Source organism: Acromyrmex echinatior, chromosome 12, assembly GCF_024713525.1.
Source record: "Acromyrmex echinatior isolate Ae372 chromosome 12, ASM2471352v2, whole genome shotgun sequence".
Classification (NCBI taxonomy): Eukaryota; Metazoa; Arthropoda; class Insecta; order Hymenoptera; family Formicidae; genus Acromyrmex; species Acromyrmex echinatior.
The window spans coordinates 6910271-6933640 of record NC_141863.1 but is presented as its reverse complement, the minus strand read 5'-3'; the positions used below and the strand labels follow the sequence as shown (position 1 = coordinate 6933640).

Below are 23370 nucleotides of genomic sequence, written 5' to 3'. Positions count from 1 at the left end.
CTGGATCATCGAGTACTCGGGGTTTCAGTCTGAGCGTCGTGTTTCTTCCAATATATAGATATATACATGTATATATATATATATATATATATATAGCTTATGCATTATGATAGTATTGAGTGCCGTGTCTCGCTACAAAGTGCATAAACGAGTCTTCGCATCTCGATGCACCAGCGTTCAAGCCGTCCGGAAATTCACTCTGTATTCAGAGAAAAATGTAGTGGTAGCATTCAAAGAAAAACGCAGTGGTAGCTGTTTCATAAAAATGACAACTATACAAGAATTAATACATCTCTTTAGTGGAATAAATTATTAATAATTATAAAATAACTGTAAAACAATTTAATTATATACATTAGTTAGGACGTTTAATGAAATCATGTAAAAAAAAAAATTCTTGAGAAATAGTTTCTGGATAGGTTTTTGTATAAAATTCCAGGTAAGAGAGATTAGACAATTTTTTTAATGCAACTTTGAAATAAATTGGAATGCAAGCAACACAAATTATTGTATATATATTGAAAATTAATAAAAGAGACTACAAAAAATTATAAGTTACTCTATTTTGCTGTGAGTATTGTCTTGAACTTAATTTTTTTAAATAGAGTTTCGTGATTATGTGTATGCTATATACTTATTGCTAAGTGATTATCAACATCTTGTATTATCAAGAAAAAATTGTCAAAGCAATCATTTTTCAGACAGAATTTAAATTTAAAAAGTAAAATTCTAAAAATTCCATTAAGATAAATAAAATTCTATGAAAATCCTGATTTTGAAGAATAAAAAAGGAATCTCGTAAAAATTTCAGATAACAAACATCTTAATTAATTTTATAAAATTATTTCTGTAAAACTTGTATAATAGTCACTTTTACAATTATTGCTATTTGTTAATCAGAGTTGCCACAGAAAATGAATTTAAAAATTCCCTGATTTTTCCAGGTATTCTAGATAAAAATTTCCATGACCAATATAAAATATGTAAAAATTTTAACCTTACAAAATATGTAAAAAATTTTAACATTTAGAAACAAGGATTTTAAAAAAGTTAGCCTGTATTATTAAAAACACAAAAGAAGCTTAATAGCATAATAAAATTTTAGGGACAAATTCAAGCTAACAAAAAAATTAATTAACATGGAAAAAAGAATGCAGTTACGACGAAAAAGAACGATCAAATAAAATATAAATTTTAATTATTTTTTAAAAATCGTTTAAAGTTGAGTTTTCGCATGAGTTTTGACCGTATTTAACTTTAAACGTCAGATGTAATAAAAAAATTATAAAAATTTAAAAAAAATTATAAAAATTATTTGGAATAGCAGCAGTTTAAGAGAATTGTGAGCAAAGTTCAAAATTCCAATCTCTTTTATATTTTCCCCTGACTTTTTCCGGTTTTCCGTAACTAATTTTAATTTCCCTGACTTTTTCCGGTTTTCCAGATCTGTACGATTTTCCAATCCTGTTATTTGAATGTGAAAAGGCACAATTAGCGTAAGATTCTTTGTACTAACGATTGTGGCAGACATCCCGATGCAGATTTTTCTTTCTTACATTTTGATCTCGACTAAATAATTCTCAAGTAAAGTTTTCAGGCAACGGCACGAAAGAGAATGATAATTTAGCGGCATTTTACATAGACGAAGCTCGTAATTCTCGGCGAAGAAGTTACGTGCCTCGCGGAAACTTGCAATATCGCGTAATGAACCGCGACAGCTGTTACTGATAGCGTGAATTTCTCGCGAAGATCTGCACCCGAGCGGCCGTTTTCGAGAGATCACCCAAGATCGATGGATCGCTCCACTTTTTATCCCGTAGATTTAGACTTCCTGCATTTATGTATTTCGCGACTCGTCCGTTCGCCGTATGCTATGGCCTGAAACACAAAAGCAGCGACCGGAATCCCAAAACTACCGAAACATTACTCGGGGCGACGAAGACGATGGCGGGCGACGATGACGATGACGACCGACGAAGAGGACCGTCGAAGGAAAGAAGAGAGTAGGAAGAAAAAGGTGAGCCTAGAGCGAAGGAGACGGAAGACGAGTGCGCGAATGAAGCAGCTGCGTTTCGTCTGGTCTCACCCATGTACAATGCAAAATTCGGCCTCTAATTCTAAAGCGGTTCGCCAATCAGCCGCGTCATTGTTCGCCCGTTGTGAAAGCTCGCGATTTTTTCGGGGGGGCTAATCGTTCCCTGAATCCTAATGAGCGACTTTGAGCGAGGAAAGAGAATACAAGAAAGGAATTCGCAGAGCGAGAACAACGCCGAAAGGGATATTCAACGGGCCTCGAACAGGATCGCCGCTGTGCTCCGAAATCCCTCGATGGCATTTCGAGAGGCTCTCGACACAAGCGATCGTAATTATAAAAAAATGAATAATATATTATTGCATTACCGCGAGTCATTAATTCGCACGTTACTCGAGTTAGATGGAATCGACTTGATTAATCTCTCAAGGCGAGTGTACGATCGTACGCTGTCGAGCACGTGACATCTCTATGCGTTTATCAGACGCACGATTCCGGGCGTCAGAAACAGTCACCTCGTACGAACGGTCTCGAGAATCCACGTACAACGTTGATCGTGTTAACGCGACCACGCACGACGCATGTAGCTGCCATGCTATAAATAATACCCATCCACGAGAAGCGACAGGACGGATGATCAATCGGGTGTAGGTGTGGAAAGGAGAGGTGACGACGAGGGGGAGAGAAGAACAAGAAGAGAGATGATGGTAGTGCATGTGAGAGAACGAGAATGAGAGAGAGCGAGAGAGAGAGAGAGAGAGAGGATGAGAAGAAGAGGAGGAGGAGGAGGAGGAGGAGGAGGAGGAGGAGAAAGAGCAGTCAAGGACGTTGTATGTGACCACTGCATTGCGACGGTGGATTCTGTTGAGGATCTTGAGATTCCTCAACGGTGCTATGGACGCAAAACGGTGCGTGGTGTTGTCTTTAAGGTGATGTATAAATAGTACGTTCACCCGAATCGCGCTCTCCTCGCGACTGATCTGAAACGCGTTTATTTCGCGTTCAAACGTCTCTCTTACGCGCCTGAGAAATAATATATCGTGTACATGAACTATCTCTTTCTCCTTCTCAGTGCGTTTATTAATTTTCTTATTAATTTACGATTGCTGCGATGATTAAACTTGCGAAGAAGACAGGAATGAGCGGTTTTGCTGAAGTAAAATTTAATTTTTTAGGTATACTGAAAAAAATTACTAAATTTTAATAAATATTTGTTTGAATATAGTACTATATAAATATTTACTAAATGTAAACATGTATTTATTTGATACGAAATCCATTAATTTGATTTAAGTATAATTTTTTATTGGTAAATATTTATTTTAGAATTTAATTAATTCTCTTTTTCAGTGTAAATACATATCTGAAAATAATTTTGTTAGACTGTCAAAATAATTAGGAATCAAACTAATTGCTAGAATGTTAAAACTTCTTGCAATATTGTTCATCATTGAGATTCCTATAATGGAAATATAAGTTTGATTGCATTAACTGGAGTGGTGAATGAAAATGGATAAATAAGAATTTTCTAATTGAATTTATTATAATTCTAGCTGAGATAACCAGAATTGATGTGATCACAATCTTCCGACTCGTTTATTTTCAATCAGAAATTTTTCTCAGTGTAGATAGATACATAATTATTTTGATTATAGTCCAACAAAATTATTTAGATTCAAAATTAATAGATTAAACAGGTGATTAAATCAAATGATTAAATCTAAAACGATAAATAATGCTGATATAAACCAACACAGGCTATTCGAGTGTAAATTAAAATACCAAAATTATTTAGATATGTATCTAATATAGAGCTATATTTTTAGATACTTTAGCAAACTCGTTCTTTCCACGTAAAAGACAGGTGCACTCTCGTTCTTTAATACTTTTGCATCTCGTGGCTTTTACGGCATACTTTAAATAATGAAATGTGAAATAAATTGAAAACACACGTAATACAGTACGATCTGTATGATACAGTAAATTCGGGTAACGAATTGAAACGATATCGATTTCGTTGCAATTCAAATGGGTGACCCGCGTTTAATTATGCAAACATACGGCATGTCGGGAGAGTGTTATTCATTATTGCGAGATGCGACGCACTTGGCATTTTTTAAGTTAAAAATAGTAAAGTAGTTATCTGCAACAAGAACGTGCATTTTCGTAGCTTACGCGCGTAGCTTACGCCACGATATTGTAATGTTATATGAGGTTTAATCAAAATGCAAACGACGGTGTAATGAGGCCGAGATAAAGGCCGTCGCTCTATATTTGCTTAAACCTTTCTTTTTTGGAGGCGATAGCCGGAGAAAAATGCGTAATTGTTGACGTTGTAAACGCCTGTTTTTGTGCACGATAGTTCAAGGTAATCAAATCGTGCAAAGAGAACAATCTTGTTATCGATATAAGTATTTTAGCGCGGAATCAATTTATCATGAAAAAAATCATCCAAACAACAATGTAATAACAAAAAAAATGTAAAATTTAAATATTCGGGCTCTTGAAATTAAAAACTATAATAAAGTATATCGGGCAATGAGAGCGTCAACACAGCGCGGAAATTGATGCGCAATAAAATATAATTATAATATCTGATAATGTTTACATAATGTATAAACGTACAATTATTGTCGATCCACCTTATTTGAAACGTTTCGGTTTTCTTTAAATCATCTTCAGCAAATTCGTAGATACTAGACAATAATATTATACATTTATATATTATGTAAACATTATTAGATAATTATATTTTATTGCGCACCAATTTTCGCGCTGTGTTGAGGCTCTCATTGCCCGATATACTTTATTATAGTTTTTAACAATGATAATAATACGGTGCGCCGGCACTCGTCGGAATTTCGTACCGAGATGCTTTATAAATATACTCCCGGGACATCATTTTCTTAATCGCCATTCAATAAAGCGTGTTCTCGTGGATATCGCGGGTTTTCCGATCGGGTGAGAAAGACAACGCGCGCTTTCTCCTCCTCGTCTTATCTTCGCCTGATAGTTTCCCGATGGGCCATGAAATGAACCTTGGCCGAGTTAAGAATGATGGCCGTTTGGTAATACATTCGGAGCGCGGGGGAATGTATGTACGATCTCGAGAGAAAACCTTTATATTGTATTATATCCATTCGGTATCCCCGTTTCTCCAAACGGAAGTAATCTATCGTACTGAAACGTGGAACGACGTGATAAAAATCGCCAAATCTGTTTTAAACTTTAAGAAATCAATTTTAACTTTAAGAGTACAATCATAAAGCGTAAGAATTAAAACGAAGATATGGATTTATCGTAGTAAAAGTAGGTGCTATAAAGTATTTTAGAAGGAAAAGGTTTTCGCGCGTTTTCTTTTTGCAAAGCTCGGTAAATCTTTATTAAGCCGACGATTAATCGTTGCACGTGGCTGGTACAATTATGAAGTTCTAGAGGTATCACGAAAGCATGTAAATCATCTTAAAAACAGTTACTTACGTGACGAAGAAGTATAACGCGTACCAGCGAAGTAAGATGCATGATAACCGATACAGATATCGTGGTACTCACCTGCAATAAAATCAAAGAAAACAAATGTTAGTTGCAAACTTTGCGATAAGTAAAAGCAATGCAGTCGTTTATATTTCGAGCATAACTCAAAGTACACGTATCGCTGTTAATAATTACATAGTACGGTGCATGTAAAACTAGAGAAATCAAAAAAGAATCTAGAAGATTTATTTTTTTACATGACGATATTTCAGTATATTTATTTTTATAATTAACTCTTTTTGCTATAAACCTTTTTCTTTAGAATTGACACAATTATATAACGTAAAGCTAAAAACATTGTATATTAAAATTTAAAATTCATTTTTATAGCATATAATAAAAGAAAGAGAAATAAAATGAGAAATAAAAATAATGAATTTTAATTTATAAATTCTAATAATAAAAATGGCCAAAGGCGTATAATAAATTTTATTTTAAAACATAACCGTTTCAATTCACCGAATCTTTTTCAACTAAAATAAATAAATTACAAAGAATAAAATATAGTCATAAATGAATGAAAATTAATCAAAAATTAAAATATACAAAAAAAAAAGAGGAAAACAACAAGTAAAAATCGCAAGAGCCATATCCAAATAAACGCGTACAATAATAATTTTATTTTAAAACGTAATGAAACCGTTTTAATTCACCGAATCTTTTTCAATTAAAACAAATATTACGTCAAATGTAAAAAGTAATGCAAAATAATTGTTGTAAAATCCTGAATTTAATAAGTAGATCAGTCCTTGAAATTCATTTCATTTTTATAATTCATTTTATGATCCATATTTTCTTCTCGGCGAATCCGAGAGATGGTCCTTGCCCTGCTCTTTGCGTCACTCATCCGCACTTGACCCAATTTCGAGCACGCGCACGATTTCCTTTCCGCTTCACCCGGGCAAAAAAGCCACCCCCTCCCACCTCCTCGCATCGGGGTTGCATTTCAGTTGAAAATTGCATCGCGCGACTGGTAAACCAACCTTGACATTCCCACCGCGCGATCGGTAAATGAAGCCTCGTCACGTAAAACCGCGATTGGCGTAAACGAGAGGCAATCAATTCTTTCGACGAGCAACCTGGAAAAGTTCATCGCTTGTTAAATATACATGATATTTTACTGCTAAGCAATGGACTGCTATTATTACGTCGAAGCGCGATTGGTTTTACCTTTGATTCGCCCCGGGCACTCCCTCAATTAGCAGGCAAGCGTGAAATGCGCGATGCTACGAAGCGATAAGTAAAGCGAGCATTTACATGGCGCATATTCGATTAAATCTACAATCAGCGTATAACGAAGCTACCGCATCTGAGAGATCGTGAATCGATCGCTTCGTACACGCGATCGATTCACTTAACTTTGCGCGTGATTATACGGTTAGACCGAATTTTCAGACCTATTTTATTATTGCGAGACATTATCGAGCTCTTTGAGAAACGATCGAATAATCGTTCTTAATTTAATGAAGAATATTCGACGATTCTAGGACACTCTGCATATAATCTTTCTTTCCGTTCTATTTTCGTTACGATGCAGCCTCGTCTTGGAGGCTCCAAAGCTTATTCGTCTTCGATTGCCTTTCGATAAATTATTCCTATAAAGACGGAAAATGTGTGTCACAAAATTGTTTTTTTGCTGTGCTAGAACTTTTTTTAGTTTTTTCGCTAAATTAAAAATTTATAATTATCTTATTTTGAGTACAAGAAATGCTACTCTCTAAAATCTTTGGAGTGGAATCTAAGCCTAAAGAGTGAAGTCTCACTCTTGAAAATTGACAATTGAGTTATTTTTTTCAATATTGGCTCATTTGTTTTTGTTGAATTAGATTCCACTCCAAAGATTTAAGAAAGTACAAATGTTAAATTCATAATTTTAAATTTGAATTATTTTTTTAATAATTCCTATAGAAAAGAAAATGTATGAAATTTGACTCAAATTTATTATTTACCAAGTATTATATATATGTTAATACGAACGTAATTCTACTTTGAAACTAATCACAGAAATGAATTGATTTATATCTTGACAACATGAAAGTTAAAAATAACAAAATGTTATTTAACTAAGAGATTCAATTGCCATTGCTCTTTTATCTCTAACAGTGTAGTGTTCATTTAGATAAAAACGGATTTATAATCGACACTTATTTTCAAATACTTTCTACGAACCGCTGAATTCGCAATTGTCAAGTTTCTTTAGTTCTTATTTTTTCTAAATTTTTTCTAGAACTCGTTGAAAGTGAGACATATTTTTTTATAGATATTACTACTATTACTATTGTATCTGGACAGCAATAAAAATGTGTTAACATATGTCGACGTAAACATTTTGCAGAGGCGGATGTAAATCATGGCGAGAGAAAAAAACGAGAGAAAGACAGAGGGGGAAAGAAGGAAGGATGAATCGGACCAATGATGTCAAAGAAGACCTGTTGGATTGGATGACAGAATATAGGTCGCATGGCCGCCCATTCGATCAGGATTTGCGAGACGACACGCTCTTTCTTTATGCATCCCGCATCGCTGAAATTTTTCCGCTCCGGAAACGTCCGGATGACGAAATACACCTGCGTGCGCCCGCAATGCAGCCGCGTTGCATCTCGGAAGACAGAGCCATAAATAGAACACGGAGGTTACTGTGGGTAAATTACAAAGCGGCGATTCTGCGATGCCTCGCAATTCTCGACGCAGCTTTTTATTAAAATAAAGCGCAGTACTAGGGTAACTGTCCTAATTACTGTGCCTGTCTCTATTAGGGTGCTTTTGTATTTCGATAAGTCATAAAGAAAACTAGCACGAATAAGAAAAATTATTTTTTTCTTCTTAAGTTAAATTATTAATGCATACGATACCGAAGATAATATTTTATTTTTTGAATATTAAAGTGTTTTAAATATTTTTCGAAAGATATGAGAAATTTGTGTGAATCCTGTAATACGTACCGCAAGATTTTAAACTTGTCCCTATTAATGTGCCCTGCATTGGAATTGAGAACGTTCTGTTATAAGTGCACATTGAAATAAATATTGAAATAATGGTTTATATAATATTAACTTAAACAATTAGCTTAAATTTATTACCTGTTTTAGTAATTATATGTTAAAATGAGTCAAATGTGGATATAAATTGGGGGGCATAATATTATAATAGGACTATCGCCACTTGGAGGACTCACTAACAGGGACAAAAACATATTTTTTATTTTTGTCAAAAACATTATAAAGTATTAACATTTTTTAGAGTAAAGAAATATTATAAGGAAAAGAAATAATTGAAAACCCGATATTGATTGCAAATAAGAGCAAATAAGATTGCATACAATTAAAGCTACAATATTTAGTAATTAATTCAGTAATAAGCAAATTGGCTAGACACATTAATAAAGACAGTTACCCTACTTACTTTGTCTGAGCGCAATTTAGCTAATACATCTCTACGAAAATATCAAGTTTTTTTTTCACACGCACTTGTATACACGACGGAAACACAATTAAACAGAATTAAACAATTAATACTGTATAATAATTTCAATGGATAGTGCCTTTAAAATTGATATACATTGCGCATACTAAAGTAGTTAAATGGAACTTACAGATCGTGTCTGTAATTGCGTTATTGATTATGATGTCAGCTGCAAAGGGTTAATTATCGCATAGCATATTCATATATAATATACTACGAAACGTAATTAATCAACTACGATGACACGAATGCCGACCATAATTTCTACGACGCGACGCCCGAATGAATACTGATATCTCGGAGCGTTATCGCGTCGCGGCCGCGTTATCTGTGCGGGTCATCGTTTTCATATATGCCGTTGAAGCGTATACATATATGCCGTTGAAGTTACGAGATTCAAACGAATGCGGATTCATTTCTCCGTCAGACCGAGTTCATCCATGACCGGACCGGACGGGAAGTGCAACATGGATGCGATGCCGCGGCCGGGAAGCCAGGATGGTACGTACGCTGGTCAGGGTACGCAAAAGGAGGAGGCAAGTAGGTCAGTAGGTGACTCGTGCTAAACAGTGCACCAGGAGTGTCCCGACATTGACCTATATGTCTACTTCGTGTGTGCAACCGCCCTCTCCCTCCCGTGACCCTTCCTTCTCTCTGTCTCACTGTCCTTATCTCTTTCTCACTCCTTCTCGTTACCTCTCTCCCAGCATCCCCTCCAGCGATGCACTTTCCAGCCAATTGCATATAGGGTCCGCTTGCAGTGTGTCGGAGTGCACTTGCCCCACTCTACCCGGACGACACCCCGGCGCCAAACCGCCGCCCCCGCCCCACGACCTCTCTCTCTCTCTCTCTCTCTCTCTCTCTCGTTCTCTCTCTTTCTCTCTTTCTCTCCCGGGCTACCAGCGGGCAATGATGCGATCGATGCCCTACACCGAGTGATGAAACTCGAGGCCAAATGTAAGGTTCTAGAGTATCCTACCGAGCTTCTTAATGCATCTCCTCGTAAGGTCTGTAATGTGGTATCGCAGGCTATTCTCTTTTTTCTCCCTCTTCCGGTCTGCACACGTGGCAACTGACTTTTCCGTAAATGCGGTTAACGCAATACTAAGAAAAAAAGAATCTCGGGAGAGTTCTTTGTTGACGTTCGTTCGGTGAAAAAAATTCTTTAGAGTTCCTGGTGCATCTAATTTAATTTGTTTATAGCGAGAGAAATCTGCAGGGATCTAGCAGGATCGAAAAACGTAAGATAAGTCATATGAAAGAACGAGTGTCTAAAGGTTTAGCTGGGTACAAATTCGAAAATAATTTTGTTGAACTATCAAAGTAATTAACGTGTATTAAAACTTTTAGAATAAAAGCTCATTCTGAAAAGTGGAACCTCACTCTTAAAGACTAAAAATTAAGTCACTGTTTTTTAAGATTGGCTTAATTTTTCTTTCCCTTTAGAGTGAGATTTCACTTCAAAGAATTTAGAAAGTAGGAATCTCAGGCATAATAAGCAAAAAGTTTTGATATTCTAGCAACTAGTTTAAGCGTTCTATCTAATTATATTGATAAGTTGATACGAAAGTATTTGTGAATCTGTATCTAGCTACACATTTTTAGATACTTCAGCAGAATCCTTCGTTCATAAAATAAAATTAATCGAAGTAGTATCATCCGATCTTACTCTCTAAATTCTTTGGAGTAGAATCTCATTCTAAAGAAAGAAAATCGAGCCAATCTTGGAAAAGAGTGACTCAATTTTCAATCCTTAAAGTGAAATTTCATAGAGAAAGAATCTAGAAGAAGTTAGAAGAATCTAGAAAGTAGTATCTAGATACTTATCAATCGCAAACTAAAAATGCAAACTTCAGACAGATCAAAACGTGAAGAATTCAGAGGAAGAATCATCTCGAAGTCCGTACTTGATAAAATTCCTTTTGTAAACATAAACTCGTCTACTTCACATGTTATGAACTTAGAATCATTCTGATTCTGAATGTCACGCGCTTTTAAATAATTGTAAGATCTCGTTCCCGTAGAGGCTCCATCATCCTAAGGGCATCCCGGCGTTTATCTGCCGAACAGCTGCGAAGCCGAGCGTTCGCCATCGCGATCTCACCTGTTCCGTGCGAAATGCGTTCATTGTCGACGCTGACCTTGGAGGGGACAACGCAGTAATTAATCGTTTCGTAACGCAATCTGCGTGCGCGGATGCGTGGCGTCAAGGTATAGCCTTGCGGAAATATAAACGGCGTGCTTGGTAGCACACAGGAAGGACGGCAAAAAGAAAAGGAAAAAGTCAGAATTAAAGTTTAGCTCGGCGAATCTAGTCGACATTCGATGCACTCATGACGTAATACAATTGTCACTCTCTCAAATTTCACTCCCGAGATGCGCAGTCGATGATCAATCATAAAATTAGTCATCAAAATGTTATGAGCCAATATAGAGCTGCTATTAAAAATTTACTACACTGAGAAACCCATTTATTAAATCAATTAATTTCTTGTTCCAATATGGAAAAACAAAATCCTTGGTTGATATAATAAAAGTTTGGTTATTGTAACATTTTATTTGCTTCTGATAAACAAATTTATCAGATGTCAATATTTACTAGAAACAAGTAAAATGTTACAATAACCAATTGCGTTTTAACTAAATTATTTTATTGCATCAACCAAAAATTTTGTTTGTCCATAAACAGGTTTAAACAAGAAATTAATTGATTCAATTGAATGAGTTTCTCAGTGTAGATATATCAATAAAAAAATTGTCCCAAAAGTGTGTTCGACCACCATTACGCGCAATGAAAGTCTTGCAGTCTTACATCATGGATGCACTTTTCTTTCTCTCTTGATTCTCTCGCGCGAGAAGTGCGTGCCCTCGAGATAAAGGCAAAAAGGGTACCGCGCCCACGCATAGATTACATAATGCATTCGCACCGTCGTCGTGTGGGAAGTCCTGCGTTTTATTCCACCGCGAAACGGTATCGCTATACGACGAGTATAATGAATATCATTCATATATTACGTGTCCCGACCGTGGTGGGCTTTTGTTGACGCTCTCGGGAACGATATGGTGACGGTAATTATATTATGGAAATGATGTAGTCACGGTAACGACCATAGGGAGAAACATCGTGGCGGCCATGCATTTTTTACTTTGATGCTACTGAAAATTGAAGCGAAGAGGGTACGTAAAATAAGACTTTTAGCATGTTACTTGCGATCTTGTGATTTAAAAAAAAAATGATAATTATCACGTCTGAACAAACAATACATACACTAAAAAAAAATTTACTTCTAAAATCTTAATAATGTTTCTTCAAATATCACCGAGTAAACATTTACTTATAGAAAGTAAATATTTACCCAAAGAATGATCAAATTAAAATGATTTTTATATCAATGATATATTTAGTAAATATTTATTTAGATCCATTCAAATAGATATTTGTTAAAATTTAGTAATTTTTTTCAGTGTATAAAAATTTTCGAAATCAAATTAGATAAGTATTACATTAAAAAAGAATAATTGTATGCAAAATACATTTGAGATTTTATTGTAATAACAATTATAAATTAAATTAAACCAATAATTAAATTAAATATGAAATAGATTACATCTCGGAGTTCTATTATATTTTAAGAATTTTTGTAATATCGCTAAATATTATAATGCAGTTAGTACTCAATTTTTTTAAATTAATTTGGACGATCTAACTTTAATCAGTTGTATAAGGAACATGAAGCGTGTATACATCTTTTTTACATTGAATTCATAGTATCAACCTATTATAAATTTGAGGAGAAGTTTATAATAGATTTCATGCAATTATTATGCGATTGAATTCAACTAATATCAACTTCTGATTTGAAGCTGCTTGTTTCTAAGTCGTTTCCTGTAGTAATACTTCTTGTCAACATAAGAATACAACATGCGTTTTTTATTTTAATTTGTGAACATCTTGCGTAGTTACCGGTAATTTTTTAAAAATTATTATTCAACATTAAAAATAACCCGATAGAGGTCGAAACGTCTGTTACAAAATTTATATTGTCAATATAAATATTTTTACTCACACAATAACTTGAGTGATTCATAGCCCTATATTATATTATTAATTTATTTAATTAGCTGAACCGTTATTCTTTATTAAATTTTAAATAAGAGAATTAATCCTATTTTCTCGATCAAATTGGACCTTGAAAATTCGCAAATACATTCACCTCGATTTTCATCATAATTTTTCAACTCGCATCGCAGCTTGAAGGCAGAAAGAGAAATCAATATGAAACAACGATGAGGAATCGTAATATCGCTGCTCTTGGCTGGACGTGTAGAGAGGCTAGCAGATAAAAAATTTCCGCTGAAAACAAGTTATATCTTCGCATGCTCTTTTTCCCTCCTTTTTCCTTCCGAAAGAACGAAGACTAAAGACAAAGATAATGTTTAAAGTATAAAATAATACAAATGATACTTCTTTTTACATAGTCACTTATTTTATCGAGTGTTCTTTCAGAGTTCAGCTACAACACATAGAAAAGAATATCGGCGCAACTTTGTTATCGTCACGAACGACCGTCCTTATCGCGTTGTATTTAAAAGTTTTACGTATCTACTCCATTGCGCTGGTCATGCACGCGGCCTACGACTCTTGATTCTTTTTTCCTTTCTTAAGTTGTCGTGGTGCTATTAATGTCGCGAAGTAAATCAAATACGTCACATCTCACGATCGATAAAGTCTCGAAAAGTGAGTTGGTCAACTAAAAAACCGATTTTTCACAACGCAAAATTTCGATATTTCTATTCGTAAATAAGGAAGGAATATTTCAGTCCATTACAATAATTTAGTTGAGATAACTGGAATTCTGGTTGATACAATATTTTTAGTCAAATTTACTAGAATTCTAATTTTTACTAGAATAATTATACTAATCAGAATTCTAGTTATCTTAACTAGAATTCTAATAGATTTAATCAGAAAATTCTGATTCGTCCATTTTTCAGAATTTACTATTTAATCTAACCAGACCATTTTTCTCAGTGTACTGATGCTGGGTTTACAGGATCCAGGTTAATTTATGTTAATTAAAAGATATTACTCAAGTCCTTGTTAAAATTTTGTGTTAAATATTTAACATAATGTGATTATTTAAATAGTTTGTGTTAAATTAATATTAAATATTTCTTAGCATCAAAATAATACAATTTATGAATAAATGAACAAAAATAATGCTTTCAAATGTAAATTCTATAAGATAAATAATAATAAAATGTGATAATTTAACATCATAAATGTTAATTTTACTGAGAAAATAATGATTTTACGATTTGTTTACAATTGTGTCAGTGCTACCTTTTTTAAAATAACACTTACGTCACCTTCTAACATATTTACCTTGTGTTAAATTAACACTTAAATTAACACACTTGGACTGGATCGTTTGAGATACAAATGTGTGAAATGTGTTAAATTTAACACAAATTTTCCAATGTACTTTGTAGCATGAAAAACAATTGTTACGTGTCATTTCCAAGAAAAAACTATGCTATTGACAGCATAATATATTAAACTCCGTAGGGAGTTCTAAGATTCCTCACGTTATAAACACTCCCAAGTTTCAATGTTGATATTCTCTAACCGGAAGTATTTCTCCCTAACATCATAGAACGCATATTGCGCGAGTCGCACGCGTCGTAGTTCCATGTTCGAACAATAATGTATCACCGATCCGTCCGTGCGTGTTCGCCGCAATTGACTAAAATTACGTGGTCGTGCCGCAATTGCTGCAATACTATCAATTCCGCATCGATCGACGGCTCGATCCCGGAGTGTAAGAGGTCGGCACCGCGGCGTCCTCGACATGTCGGGGATTCAACGATGAAATTCGCGTCGCGAGACGGTACCCGAGTAAATTCCGGCATAGAAATCGAAACACGCGCGCATGATCGCGCAACTACGAGATATCTTAATTGCTACCCGCATGTGAGCCTCGCGAGAGGATCGGATGGTGCGCCGTGCAATCCCTGTAACTAAATTATCAGTACGTGTTTAATTAAGCGCGGGGCTCGTGCAACGCTGCTCCCGACCAAGGTCGTCCCGCAGCCGTGGCGAAATAATTGGCGAACCGACGCGGCGTGCCTCGAGAAACGACGATGCGCCTCGGATATAATCGCCGTTGAGAATCGCCACCGTTCGTGGCGAGACTCTAAAGTCCCGGGGAAAAGTGGACGACAGAGGCGTGGAGGCGCGTTAAGGTTACCCCACGAAACTTGTAATTCACGTGAGTAAAAGGAGAAAAACAAAGCGCGGTAATAAAGAAACGCCCAAGTACGTTTTATATTGAGTTGGAACAAAAGTTCGTAGCGGTGCAAACCTCGGCCGGTTCAAAATTCAAGTAGCTGTAACTTCGTTAAGGACGAACGAAGTTTAAATTTAAAAAAAAAAAGAGAGAGAGAGAGTTTTAAAGTTTAAACTCCTTTACTTTCGAAAGGATGTTTTGTGAGTTCTTGTGAGTTTAGTAATGTTTACATATAGAAAACTACGAGCTGGACAAAGAGAAATTTTCTTCTTACTTTATGAGCTCGTCACGTACCCAAAAATAAAAAACTTTCGGCGAAAATTTTCGATTCTCTATTAAACTTGAAGTTTTTCCTACAAAATCGTTTTTGTAAAATGTTCCTAAGATTTTTTGTTACTGAATTGTTGCGGATTAAATAAGAGGAACATTTTGATTTGATTGTTCATAACTCCGTTAAAAATCATCGCAATTAAATCGCAATTAAAAGCAACAATAACTGATCAAATGATTAAATTCTATTTTATTGTAGTAATTGTGACAAAAAAAATTCCGAGTAACCATAGCATAATAAATAACTAAATACAACTTAGATGTAACATCAAATTAATTTACGATACATGAAACTTATTAATTCATAATATAAAAAATATATATTTGATATATTATGAATTAATAAGTAAAAATAAATTAATAAATAAAAAAACATGATACAAATAAAGTAGCGTTATAAAACGTTTGTTTCAACCCAACATTTCCATGAGCTTGAACAGATATCTAGTTATATACATCCTTGTCTCGTGTAATCAGCCTCATAATTCGAAAACTCATCAAGTTGCTCAGGTTGCTAATTGCTCTGATAATGACGCTAAATTATTCAGATAATTTACAGTATAATATAGTATAATTACTACTTGCATGAAATATTTATAGATAATTATATGACATATACTTTGTATATGCCGCATCGTACGAATGCCATTGCAATAATCGACTGACAAATGGCAAATGATGGGAATAAAAACGTCATCAACATTTCAAATAATTTATATTATTCTATAAATTATATTTTTATAGAATAATCACTCTATTTTTCAAATAATCACTCGTTCGTGCGTAAAGTAGTAATTGATTGTAAGTGATTTGATTTCGACGAATATTCGCAATGACGGAAATATCCACTTACAAAATCTGATTCCATTTCATAGTGAAAATCATTACAGTAAGTACGCGCGTTACCGATCGCCGAATACTCGTCACACACGTACATTGAAAGAAATCATGAGCCTCGTTTCCATAAATTATTTTCTCCATTGTATCCAACAATAATAATTGCACGATGTGCAGTTTAAGTGAGGGCATCAGAATTTCGAGCACATTTCGACAAGGTCCTCTAAATAAACTAAATAAAAATGCAATCTACTTTGTTTACCGATAGGAAATTAATTTTCCCTTTGTCACTCACTTATCAGCTACTTATCGTTAGTCGTAGTATGTCACTGTGTCAGGGACGTAATTTACAATGGCTATTAAACGCGAGCGCGAGTATAAAAGGTGCTCTTTTTCAACAGGTCGACCGACAAACCTATAAAATAAAAAAACCCATCAATGACGCGAATCGCAAACGTATTCTCTGCGTGTTAAATAAGTAGCAGTCGAGCTCCTTTTTTCTTTTTTGCCACGTCGAACGAAACGTAGCTTGCAAATATATCAATTATGCGTATCGTTATCGATTTTCATAAATCGAGGTATATCTCGGGAAGCTTGACGGAGGCAGATCGAAGCGCGATTCGCACGCGGGAAGAAAAGGAAAACGCAGAGGCTTAACGATGCGTGAACAAATAGCGTCGCGGCCTTCGTTCGTGGTACATGGCTCACGCTATATGGAGTAGGTGTGTCCTGTTTCCGCGGTGAGCAACGCCAATGTCACTGGGTCGACCAGGCCGCATTCTGCGCTCGCCATGAGAAACCGGCAACAATGCGCGGTGCAGCAATTGCATAACGCGATTGCATAATTGCGCTCTGCACGAGCACGGAGCGCAGCGCAGCGCTCCTCCCAGATTGCGTGCTGCAACGATCAATAAACTCGTTGCATCGCGAGTGTGTATATGCACGTATAACACGCGTCGAGAAGCGTGCGTCTATATAGTTGTCAATCGCACGCGTGCCTACTATAATCGAATGTCACTTTGTCGTGCCGAACGTCCACTCAATCGTTAAAAAATCGAGTCGTCTCTCCTTTCTCTCATTGACGAGAAAAAAAAATCGCACTGTAATAACATTTCACTGGTGAATTTCACATGTGAATATCTTTTATTTACATAAGAAGTCTGTTCTTTTTGGCTAAACTTTTGCAACAGTTCATCTTTCTTCCTCTTCTTTTCTCCTGGTCCAAAAATTCAGCCAAAAAGAATAGGCTTATGATGAATTTTCGATTCTTTACTATATGCAATATGTCGCCTGTGTCTTTAATTTTCATCATTTTTAAGTCCAATTTTTCATTTTCTAGTTAATTTATGGCTTAGACTTAATCTCATTTAACCTGATGTAAAAATTGTGTTTCCCTAGTTTAAATTAATTTATAACTTCTAAAGTTGTCACTACATAAATCATCAGTTTAGTGATTAATCGTACTAGAAAACTATAATTTTTATATTATCGTCAGTTTAAATCTAACCACAAGTTAATCAGAAAAACCAAGCTTTACAAGTATAAAAAATATTAAGTGATAAGAAATCTATTATAGTGGTACTAAAATAATGTCATATTCTAAAATAAGAATACATTAAAATAATGAATTTTAACTCCTCCAATCATGAAAAAGCTGTAAGATTTTAAAATAAATTCCCGCCCTCTCAAAGTTAATGTATTTTTGCTCAAAGTTAACATAATTAAATGATTTTTTATTTTGAAGAAAAAATCTAAAGAACAAAATTACGTAAAAGGCTACTATATAAGGCTGCAAAAAACATTTATTATAAATTTTCCACAACGTTATTGAAGAAAATATTTACTGCAATGGAACCATAATCGGTATTCATAGATTCAATAGGATGATGATCATTCTATGAATACCGATTATGGTTAACATCTTTAGAAAATATTTGTAAAATTGTATGTAAAAAAAGGAAAAAATAGAGACCATTATTTAGCCAGGTGCTTCTAATATTTCAAAGAAAAAGAATCCCAGAGGAAGGACCGATCGTATGTACCGAGGGATATTTGTATTGTCGTCCGATTTGAAACAGGAGATGCAAGAAAAGCAGCGACATTGTATCTGCCTGTTCGAAGTCTTCTACGGAATGGAACGTTAGGTTTTCATTTTCGTTACTCCACGATTATCGTCGCATCGCACGTCGATAATCGAAGTAAACAAGTCGCGTCAAAATTTCTCGCCCACGTCTGAGATTCCTTTCCGTTCCTCTCACTCCTCTCAGCCAGGAAAACCGGCAACGCTTCTAACTGCAGGACATCCTGGCTGCGTGCGATACCGCAGGTCGAATATCTAAATAGCGAATGTGTATGTCCTGTGCCCACGCTCGCGAAATTCTATCTCGTTAATTGGCGCGAAATCCGAGCGTGTGCGAACGAGAAGAAAAAAAAAAAGAGAGGCAGAGAGGAAGAAACGTCTCGTCCTGTGTTTCGATAGTAACGACGGTGCATTTGCAATTAGATACGATGCACGCCGCTTCTGAGAAACGACATACCGCACCTGAGAACTCCCGCTTTAATGACGACTAACGACGGCCGACAGTTTACTGAATATTTTTCTATCCTCGCGATCTTACCGATGACGCTCGCGGGAGACGATAAAAATAGCGAATAGTGGAAACGCCTTCTGGATTATATCATAACTGTATTTTCCTCTTTTTTTTTTTATAGTTTCTTTGATAAGCTCTTTTTGTGATTACGCGTTGCTGATAGCAAAGCTATAAAATATTATTCTATTGCTGAGAAAAGTTACTCAATTATTCGACACTTTCTTTCTTTTAACAATTATCTTTAACAAAGAATATTTTGTGATAATAATCTTAAAATATACTTATTACAAATGAATTTTAAAAAATTCATCATGTACTCAAGACAAGAATTTATTTTCTTTTGAAAGATATTATAAAATTGATCGAAGAAGCGACTTCATGTAAAGAATAAATCGAATTTATTTTATATTTAATAATCTTAATTGAAGTATTAGACTTATAAGATTCTCAGAATATTTGAATAAAGTCGATGCTTTTTTTTTTGTAATAAATGTAATAGATTTGCGGATATACAAACTTTTGAAATACATAAAACAAATAATTATTACTTGCGTACAATATGTATTTTTCTGTTTTTGTATACAGAATCTACAATTTAATGCCTCCAGATGACTCCGGTCGATAAATCGACCGTTCGAAGATAAAATATAAATGTTAGTGAACCCAAAAAAGAAAAGAAAAAAAGAAAGAAAGAACAAATTCAAAAGACAGACAAAAGCAGCTTCGGGCTTGCACCGATTCGTTGAAAAAGCAATGCTTGAGAAGTGATTAATCTTCTTCGTTTCGACTTCTATACCTGAGGAATTGTACGTGCCTTTGAGAAAGTGAAAGATGGCTAAGACGTGCTTGGAACACCCTGTATAGCTAACAAGTCTAGGATAGCCTGCGGTTTAAAACGGCAGAAACCTTGTTGCACTTTGAGATTTCGCGTCGCGCCTGTGTTAGCGCTCTTTCTCTCTCTCTTTCTCTCCCACACCACCTTCCCTCTCTTCGGGAATCGCGATGCTCGCTTTGGAAGACCCTGAACTACGCTGAACGCTGAGGCAAGGAGTATGGAAGCTAGAAGAATAACAGGAGCAGCGTATAAGGCGTCGTCTGATGCGATGCATGATGCAGAAGGAACGAGACGAAGTAGGAAAGAGCGATAGAAGAAAAAGGAGAGCGAAGGACAAGAAGAATGAGAGAGCAAAAGAAACGAGAGAGAGAGAGAGAGAGAGAGAGAGAGAAGCGATAAGATGGAGGGAGAGGAACACGTTAGCAGTGTGGCTCGTCCTTGGACTTATATAACGAGGAAGAGACCAACAGGGAGAGGAGAAAGAAAGAAAGAGAGAGGAGGCTTGCGAAAGAGAACAAAATGCCGCATGGATGGTGTACTGCGGATTAAAAATGAAGGATAAAGGGCGACGTTGGTGGAACGTGTAGCCTGCAATCCTATCCAGGACAAAGAAATCCCGGAATTTTATGGATCCTCTTAGAACGGTCGGCAGGTCAGAAAACTCAGATGCACTTTTGTTTATGCCCGCCTTTTCCGCTTTCCTGCCGTCCTTTTTTCTTTTCCTGGTAGTTTCGTTTCAATCTCAGAAACCGCTGCTTTTCCACAAATTCTCTTTATCACGAATATCAATATAGAATTCTTTTTTAAATTCCGAACCTCTATATCTACGTCTCTTCCCACTTTTTATATATCTCGACAAGTATATGAAATATCTTTTAGTATTTCTCGGCAAACGTTTAGTCAAATGCATTCTTTTGCGAATTTAAAAGCGACGGTTTTACCTTTTGTTTCCTCTCTTCCTATTTCTCCAACAGATTTTCGGTCGTGTATTAAAATTCAAGAATGTTAAGTACGAATGTCTCAACTGATCTCGCGGATTATCCCATAAGACGGACCGCCGTGCTCGAGCGCGATGTCTTGAAAAGCGAGAGGAAAGTAACGAGGCGACGAGGTATGCGAAGAAAAGAGCAGCGAGAAGAGAGAACGAGGCGGAGGAGTCGTGGCCGTGATCTCGCGGGGACCGGAATGAATGCAGAAAGGTCATCGGTTGGGTCGCACGCCACATTCACCGCGCCAAACTTAGAAACGAGACGCTCCCGCGAAACGCAATTTTACTTCGCGCGTATTCACGACATCATCGCGCTTCCTTTCTCTCTCGCCTACCCAAAGATCGATAATAATTGCCGCTGTCCAATACCCAAATTAGGATGACACCGAGAGAAAAGTGTTTGGTATTTGCGACTACGCAGGAAAAATATATTAAATTTTGCTAAATCATTTGTCTGAATAATATTTACTGAATATTTACTACATATGAAGATATTTATATGACAAAAATTATTAATTTGATTAAACTATCATATTTTATGAAGTGTTTGGTGTTTGTGACTACGCTGAAAAAATGTACTAAATTTTACTAAATCATTTATCTGAATAATATTTGCTAAATATGAAGATATATATATTTATTTGATAAAAACCAGTAATTTGATTAAACTATCACATTTTATGGAGTAAATATTTATTTATTATTTACTAAAATTTAGTATTTTTCTCAGTGTTTAATTGCATGATAAAATAATTGTAGTTAGGAGTTCCATTTTTATAGTTAATATTGTAAGTTACTGTTACTGCTGTAACGTTAATAATAATAATTATATTTATAATCCTATCGAAAATATTCAATTAGCATCAAAATGACCATAAATTACGCTTAATTATAATTAAATTATTAATTGTAACTATTTTTTTTCCAAGTGCAGCTTTGCAAAATAAAAAAAAAATAGAAAGCCAAAGGAATTGCACTGAAAAAAAAATTGTTTGTTTGATTAAATTAATTTAATCGTCTTTATTTCTTTCGTTGAAAAATGTACATATTTATTTAAAATCAAGTACATGTTCGACTTAAATATACATACATTTTTCATCGAAAGAAATAAAGACGAACTAAAGTAATTTAAAATTAACAATTTCTTTCCTTAGTGTATAAACTAATTGTATCTTTTAATAGTAAAACTGACACAAATTTACACAGTTGAGTTCAATCGAGCTTTCAAGAGACTTGTTTATCATTAACATATGAATCTGTATGATGTTGAATTCGTCGCGCTGAAACGACCGACGTGAATTAACGGGATTAATGAGCAATTTGAGTAATGTGTGTGCGAGATGTATAATCGAATGGCATAATAGATCAATCGTACAAAAGTACGATGCGAGTGTGTCGCGATAAAATGGCTCGGATTGACTGGTGATCAATTTCGCGTAACGAGATATCAAACTGGTCGAACGAATCGTTTAATTCGACAGTCGATTGCGCTAATAATCGTCGATTGTTAAATTGCCGAAATATCAGGTTAACTCTGTAAATTGTTCAGTTGACTTCACATTTGCCCTCAAACGGGACGATCAAAACATGATTTTGTTTGTCCAATCAATTTTATTTTTTAGTGGCAATTCACCTTGAACAAGTTTCTTTTATATTTCACGAAAAATAACGATTAAACTTTCGTTTTTTTAAAACATAATTCAGTCCGTAATAATGATATTCAAATATAAAACAAATAAGAATTTAAAAAACAATCTACAACATATTTATCTTAATTTATCAGTTCTAAACCTAAACAGTTTTATTTTTAGCATCGATTTACCTTGAATTCTACAGTTCCTTTCAATGAAAAATGATCGTAAGCCCGATTAAATTTCCGAAATACTTTATTTCGCAATAATAATAGTAATACATTATTCAAACGCAGAATAAATAAGAATTCGCAGTAACCTGCCTCTCAATCCACTCAATCATACGCAGAGGGGTTTCAAAGAATTCAAAGTACCCAAGGCAAAAGCGAGGGACAAAAGTTTTAACCTTGTAGTCATTTTTCTCCACGACAGGTTGCCGCATCGAGGTCGACAAAATTTTCCCCGCTTCGATTCATGATCGAAGGGACTGCGGTGCGCACCAGGGGAGGGTTGAACGGCGACAACACGGGAGGGTTAATTCGCAGTGACTTGAGGTAGGGCGCGCACGAGCGGACGGCAGGTGTCGCCACGTCGCGACGCGAAGCGACGCGGCGTGACGGGGCGAGGAGGGGCGAGGCGAGGAGGCGAGGCGAGGCGAGGCGACGGTAGAATCGAGAGGCATCGAGAGGTACGGCGAGGAAGGGATGAGAGAGAGAGAGAGAGAGAGAAAGAGAGGAGGGGGGGCTCGGTCAGGCGATAATAATTCTCACGTGTATGCGGCCCGTGCGCGCCGTTGTCAAACGACACCGTGACTCCGATTCGCCGCGCGTGATGTACCCG

At 35.6% G+C, this 23370-nt stretch overlaps 3 protein-coding genes across 5 annotated transcripts in view; 1 reads left to right on the top strand and 2 right to left on the bottom strand.

Annotated features, from left to right (window-relative positions):
* The window catches only part of LOC105147634 (ribosomal RNA-processing protein 7 homolog A), a 49628-nt gene that overhangs the window by 20211 nt on the left and 6047 nt on the right, over positions 1-23370 (bottom strand). Inside the window, exon 5 of one of the 2 annotated variants that reach the window (XR_015546854.1) lies at positions 5513-5584. The exons of the other annotated variant lie outside the window; for it this stretch is intronic. The gene's annotated coding sequence lies outside the window, so the exon portion shown is untranslated. The remainder of the gene's footprint in view (positions 1-5512; positions 5585-23370) is intronic. 2 annotated transcript variants of the gene reach the window in all.
* usp (retinoid X receptor ultraspiracle) overlaps positions 1-23370 on the bottom strand; it is a 102475-nt gene that overhangs the window by 78126 nt on the left and 979 nt on the right. Inside the window, exon 2 of one of the 2 annotated variants that reach the window (XM_087411647.1) lies at positions 5513-5584. The exons of the other annotated variant lie outside the window; for it this stretch is intronic. Within the exon in view, the coding sequence (XP_087267773.1) occupies positions 5513-5584 (72 nt within the window). The remainder of the gene's footprint in view (positions 1-5512; positions 5585-23370) is intronic. 2 annotated transcript variants of the gene reach the window in all.
* On the top strand, positions 449-23297 carry LOC105147629 (uncharacterized). The gene is made up of 3 exons (XM_011058779.2): positions 449-2961; positions 7902-8208; positions 19662-23297. The coding sequence occupies exons 1-3, from the start codon at positions 2927-2929 to the stop codon at positions 19686-19688; spliced, it is 369 nt and encodes a 122-aa protein (XP_011057081.1). The 5' UTR covers positions 449-2926; the 3' UTR covers positions 19689-23297.